Source organism: Apodemus sylvaticus, chromosome 3 (assembly GCF_947179515.1).
Source record: "Apodemus sylvaticus chromosome 3, mApoSyl1.1, whole genome shotgun sequence".
Taxonomy (NCBI): Eukaryota; Metazoa; Chordata; class Mammalia; order Rodentia; family Muridae; genus Apodemus; species Apodemus sylvaticus.
Window position 1 is genome coordinate 163247076 of NC_067474.1, and position 6229 is coordinate 163253304.

The window sequence follows — 6229 nt, forward strand, 5'->3', positions numbered from 1 at the left end:
CCTCTCTCTCTCTCCCCCCCGAGACAGAGTTTCAGGACCTTAAACTCAATACAATGAACTTAAGATTTGTTTTTATTACGTTTATTATTTATTTATTTATTTATTTATTTGTGTGTGTGTGTGTGTGTGTGTGTGTGTGTGCGAGCCAGCTCAGTCAGTCAACAGGTCCTCCAGCACAGGCGTGAGGACTGAAAAGAAGGAGACAGTAAGACAAAGCTGCCGTGGCCTCAGTCAATTCTTGGACTGAAGGCGGGGTTATTTTTTCCAATCCGCTTTTATACCATTTTAATTACATGCAGGTATTAAGGCGAGCAGTACAATGAGGAATCAAGCAAGACAATAAAGAAAGTGCCGAGAGCCGATCCATGATCGCTGTTTCCGAGGATGGTCTGGGTGTCTGAGCCTACTTCCTTGTCCTAGCCAAAAGTCATAATCATGGCTGAAGCCCGCTTTGTCCCACCTTAATGTCAGATTCCTGCCAATCGGCCCATTTCCTTGTTCTTAGGCAGCCCAAAAAGCTCTCCGTGTGTGTGTGTGTGTGTGTGTGTGTGTGTACACTGCAGCACAGGTGTGTGCGTGTGTGGAGGGACAACTTGCAGAAGTCATTTTTCTCCTACCATGTGGGTTACAGGGACTAAACTCTCACCTCAGCTTGTCCCAAGCACCTTTCCTTGGAGAGCCATCTAGCTAGCCTCGAACACTGATCCTTCGGACTGACGCTAAGCCTCGGGAGTGTTCGTAGGGTCACATGTGCCCATTGTGCAGGGTTCCCAGCCACACAGCTCTTGGCACACAGTAATGGCTCTATACAGCTGTCCTTCTGGCTGTCCCTCCAGCTGTCCCTCCAGTTGTCCCTCCAGCTGTCCCTTCTGCTGTCCCTCTGGCTGTCCCTCTGCCGCATGAGAAACATGGTGTCTGTCAGTGTCTCAGCATCCCTGACGCACTGCAATGCCCAATTAATTGAAGAGGAAGGGTAATTATCTCCTGGGTGGAGAAGTGGTGCCCGGCAGCTCTCCTACTGGTAAACCAGGGGGCTGGACTATCCTGCGGTGGGATCCTGTTGCACTGTGGACTTATTCATAATTTCTTAAACTGTGACTGACAGCTTCTTAATTTATACAACAAATTTCATTCATTTTCATTTTTGTTAAGCTTTAGTTTTATTTATATGCATGCATGTATGTGTGTGTGCCATGTGCTGTGTGCCCACAAAGGCTAGAAGAGGGCTTTGGATGCCCTGGAGCGGGGGTTGCAGGTCACTGAGAGCCGTCTGGTATGGATGCTGGGAACTGAAGTAGCGTCCTCTGGAAGAGCTGGGTGTGCTCGAACTGCTGAGCCATTTCTTCAGCCCCCAGTTTTAGCCATGCCCCCCCTTCTCTTACCCCACCCTCTTCATCTCAGTGGACCATCTTCCCATCTAGTTCCCCTCTGTCTCTCAGCCTTCTCTTTGTGTGTGTCTCTCACAGGGTTGAATTCAAGTCTCTCACCAGAGCATGGGTGGGAGAGGGTTTCCTGGGGCAGAGCCAGTTACCAGAGGCTACACTTCTGAAGAAAATTGTCTTAGCGAGGGTTTCATTCCGTGAACACACACCAGGACCACGGCGACTCTTATAAGGACAACATTGAACTGGGGCTGGCTTATGGGTTCAGAGGTTCAGTCCGTTATCATCAAGGTGGGAACACGGCGGCATCCAGGCAGGCCTGGTGCAGGAGGAGCTGAGGGTTCTACATCTTCATCTGAAGGCCGCTAGCAGAATACTGGCTTCCAGGCAGCTAGGGTGAGGGCCTTAAAGCCCACACCCACAGTGACACACCCACGCCAGCAAGGCCATACCCACTCCAACAAGGCCACATCTACTCAAACAGGGCCACATCTTTTTTTTTTAAGATTTATTTTATTTTTATGTATATGAGTACACTGTAGCTGTACAGATGGTTGTAAGCCTTCATGTGGTTGCTGGGAATTGAACTCAGGACCTCTACTCGCTCTGGGCGTCTCCACTCCCTCCAGTCAACCTTGCTCATTCAGTCCCTGCTCCCTCTGGCCCAAAGATTTATTTATTTATTATATGTAAGTACACTGTCTTCAGACACACCAGAAGAGGGCGTCTGGTCTCATTACAGATGGTTATGAGCCACCATGCAGTTTCTGGGATTTGAACTCAGGATGTTTGGAAGAGCAGTCAGTGCTCTTAACCGCTCCAGCCCAGGGCCATACCTTCTAATAGTGCCACTCCCTGGGCCGAGCCTATGCAAACCATCACAAAAAGGATACCTCCTCCCCCTACAACTGCAAACTGCCAGTGGTCCCTCCTCGAGGGGTGGAGCCTTGCAGATCTTTCCTCCACCAACCCTGGGGAAATGTTGAGCCCCTCCCCCATCATGTGCTGGTCTTATGCAGATAACCACACCTGCAGAGTGTGATCATGAGTGCAATGGTGGTGTCATGTCCAGACCCGTACTCTATCTCTTACACCTCTGTTTGTTGCTTCTTCCCAGTCCCTGTTCCCAGGGATGCCCCCAGGGTGTTCCCAGAGCCTAGGGGGGAGTGATCCCACTGACTCATTCCATCCCTAGCCCTACTCTGCTGTGCTCCCTGGGCCCAGGAGGGAGTGACCAAGCTGTCTCACTAGGATCAAGCATTCCTCTAGGCACTTTGGGCCAGTCAGAGACTTCTGCACTAACTGACTAACCATAAGGAGCTTCTCTCCTTGAGGGCTGGGGACAGCACCAGTAAATGAAGGCTGCTAAAGTGTAAAGTGTATCTGAAGACTCATCTGCACTGGGGATCTGAAGGCCTGAATCCCTGCCACTTTCCCCAGTCCTCTGCCACTGGGTGTCTGTGTCCCTGAGTGAGTCATTTGACCTAAATGGGGCAGTGACATCAGATCTGAGACGTTGTGGGGCTCACAGAAGGCTTGAAATGGGAAAGGTCTTTAGAATGACTCCAGCTGCCGGGTAGTGGTGGCGCACACCTTTAATCCCAGCACTCTGGGAGGCAGAGACAGGCAGATTTCTGAGTTTGAGGCTAGCCTGGTCTACAGCATGAGTTCCAGGATAGCCAGGGCTACACAGAGAAACCCTGTCTCGGGAAAAAAAAAATGATTCCAGCTGTCCTGTGCTTCCAGCGGTAGGAGACACCAGTTTTGATGTGAGTCCCAGACATTTCCTTCCCTAAGAGGACAAGCCTCAGTGGAAGAAACAGAGCAGAGAATATAGTCCCAAACTCTATCTGAAGGGCACACATGCCTGTGAGGAAGTGGGACCAAGAAGCCTTCCAGAGAAGGGCCTTGAGGGCAGAGCCCCGGCCCCTCAACATCTCAGAGAGTGTCTTCCTTGGAGTCAATTTGCTCCCCTATGGTGCTGATCTTCACAGACACACTGGCTCTGGGTATCTTGGCCTTGGGTCTGGTGGGACTGGAGAGAGCCTTGATGGCTTTGGCAGAGATGCCCTTTGTTGTTGTTTTATGCGTACGGATGTTTGCCTGCCTGTATGTCTGTGCACCATGTGTGTGAAGCGCCCAAGAATGCCAGGAGAGGGCGTCAGATCCTCTGGAAGAGACCATCTTTTAGGTGCCTTTTAGAGAGTCTGGAGCAGGACAGTATAAAAAGCTGCTAGTAGGCTACTGATGGTCACACACACCCTTAATCCCAGCCCTTGGGAGGCAGAGGCAAGTGGATCTCTGAATGGATGCCAAACTGGTCTACGGAGTCAGCTCCAGCACAACCAGGACTACACAGAGAAACCCTGTCTTGGGGAAAAAAACTGACAGTGAGGGGCTAGAGAGACGGCCGACTGGCTAAGAGCACCTGCTGGTGCTGTAGAGGACCTTGCTTCAGCACCCAGCCCCCAACAGACGGTTTATCTGTAACTTTTTTTTTTTTTTGGGGTTTTCGAGACAGGGTTTCTCTATGTAGCCCTGGCTGTCCTGGAATTCACTCTGTAGACCAGGCTGGCCTCGAACTCAGAAATCCGCCTGCCTCTGCCTCCCAAGTGCTGGGATTAAAGACATGCGCCACCACTGCCCGCAATGTAGCTGTAATTCTAAAGGATCCTTTTCTGACCTCCCTAGACACCGGGCATCCGTGCAGTGCATGCACGCAAAACATTCAAACACATGGAAGAATGTAAAAGCAGACGAGATACCTGGGCTTGTCTCTGCCACGATGGGGAACGAGAGAGATGGGGTATCCCGGCGTGATTTATGGCCTTGGCGCAGAAGCGATCCGGTGAGCTGCAGTGTGGAGACACACAGTGAGGAGACACGCAGTGTGGAGACACGCAGTGAGGAGACACACAGTGAGGAGACACGCAGTGAGGAGACGAGCAGTGTGGAGACGCGCAGTGAGGAGACACACAGTGAGGAGACACGCAGTGAGGAGACACGCAGTGAGGTGACACGCAGTGAGGAGACACGCAGTGTGGAGACACGCAGTGAGGAGACGCGCAGTGAGGAGACACGCAGTGTGGAGACACACAGTGTGGAGACACGCAGTGAGGAGACACGCAGTGAGGTGACACGCAGTGAGGAGACACGCAGTGAGGAGACACGCAGTGAGGTGACACGCAGTGAGGAGACACGCAGTGTGGAGACACGCAGTGAGGAGACGCGCAGTGAGGAGACGAGCAGTGAGGAGACGAGCAGTGTGGAGACGCGCAGTGAGGAGACACGCAGTGAGGAGACACGCAGTGAGGTGACACGCAGTGAGGAGACACGCAGTGTGGAGACACGCAGTGAGGAGACACACAGTGAGGAGACACGCAGTGAGGAGACGAGCAGTGTGGAGACGCGCAGTGAGGAGACACACAGTGAGGAGACACGCAGTGAGGAGACATGCAGTGAGGTGACACGCAGTGAGGAGACACGCAGTGAGGAGACATGCAGTGAGGTGACACGCAGTGAGGAGACACGCAGTGAGGAGACGAGCAGTGTGGAGACACGCAGTGAGGAGACACGCAGTGAGGTGACACGCAGTGAGGAGACACGCAGTGTGGAGACACGCAGTGAGGAGACACACAGTGAGGAGACACGCAGTGAGGAGACGAGCAGTGTGGAGACGCGCAGTGAGGAGACACGCAGTGAGGAGACACGCAGTGAGGAGACACGCAGTGAGGTGACACGCAGTGAGGAGACACGCAGTGTGGAGACACGCAGTGAGGAGACGCGCAGTGAGGAGACGCGCAGTGTGGAGACACGCAGTGTGGAGACACGCAGTGAGGAGACACGCAGTGAGGAGACACGCAGTGAGGAGACGCGCAGTGAGGTGACGCGCAGTGAGGAGACGCGCAGTGTGGAGACGCGCAGTGAGGAGACGCGCAGTGAGGAGACACGCAGTGTGGAGACACGCAGTGTGGAGACACGCAGTGAGGAGACACGCAGTGAGGTGACACGCAGTGAGGAGACACGCAGTGTGGAGACACGCAGTGAAGAGACACGCAGTGAGGAGACACGCAGTGAGGTGACACGCAGTGAGGAGACACACAGTGAGGTGACACACAGTGAGGTGACACACAGTGAGATGACACGCAGTGTGGAGACAGAGAGGCCAGGCGCTCACCCTGGTCTTAGTTAGTGGTGGCTTCAAGTGTGGAGTCGGTGCGGTTTAGGGAAGGCAGTTTCGAATTGCCAGCGGGTGAGGCTTACACTAGTGGGACCTGTCCAGTCACTTAGTGCTAGGACTGGAGCATTCAAGTCCTGCAGTGAGGGACCCACCCAAAGACCAGGAAGAAAAGCAGGGCGGTGGTGGCGCACGCCTTTAATCCTAGCACTTGGGAGGCAGAGGCAGAGGCAGGCAGATTTCTGAAGTTCGAGGCCAGCCTGGTCTACAGAGTGAGTTCCAGGACAGCCAGGACTATACAGAAAAGCCCCGTCTCGAAAAACAAACAAACAAAAAACAAAACAAAACAAAACAAAAAAGACCAGGAAGAAAAGAAAGGCATGTGGGGAAATTGCCTCTGCCTTATATCCTAGGAAACCGGCCAGAGGGAAAGAGGACACAGAGACCATTGCCTGGAGGAAGGAGGCCTGCTCCCCAGCTCTCTGTTCTGTGGTGCTCTCTTTCATTGTGGTGCTCTCTTTCATTGTGGTGCTCCCTTTTACTGTGGTGCTCCCTTTCACTGTGGAGCTCCCTTTCACTGTGGTGCTCCCTTTCACTGTGGTCCTCCTCTTCATTGTGGTGCTCCCTTTCACTATGGTGCTCCCTTTCATTGTGGTGCTCCCTTTTATTG

The 6229-nt window shown here is 53.0% G+C and overlaps 1 protein-coding gene across 1 annotated transcript; it reads left to right on the forward strand.

The window, feature by feature from the left end:
- Positions 1-4167: 4167 nt before the first annotated feature.
- On the forward strand, positions 4168-5574 carry LOC127680439 (paternally-expressed gene 3 protein-like). The gene has a single exon (XM_052175891.1). It carries the CDS (start codon positions 4168-4170, stop codon positions 5572-5574), a length of 1407 nt encoding a protein of 468 aa, XP_052031851.1.
- The last annotated feature ends 655 nt before the right edge of the window (positions 5575-6229 follow it).

Coding starts and splice junctions, on each gene's coding strand:
- LOC127680439 (XM_052175891.1), top strand. CDS start 4,168: ATGGGGAACGAGAGAGATGGGGTATCCCGGCGTGATTTATGGCCTTGG.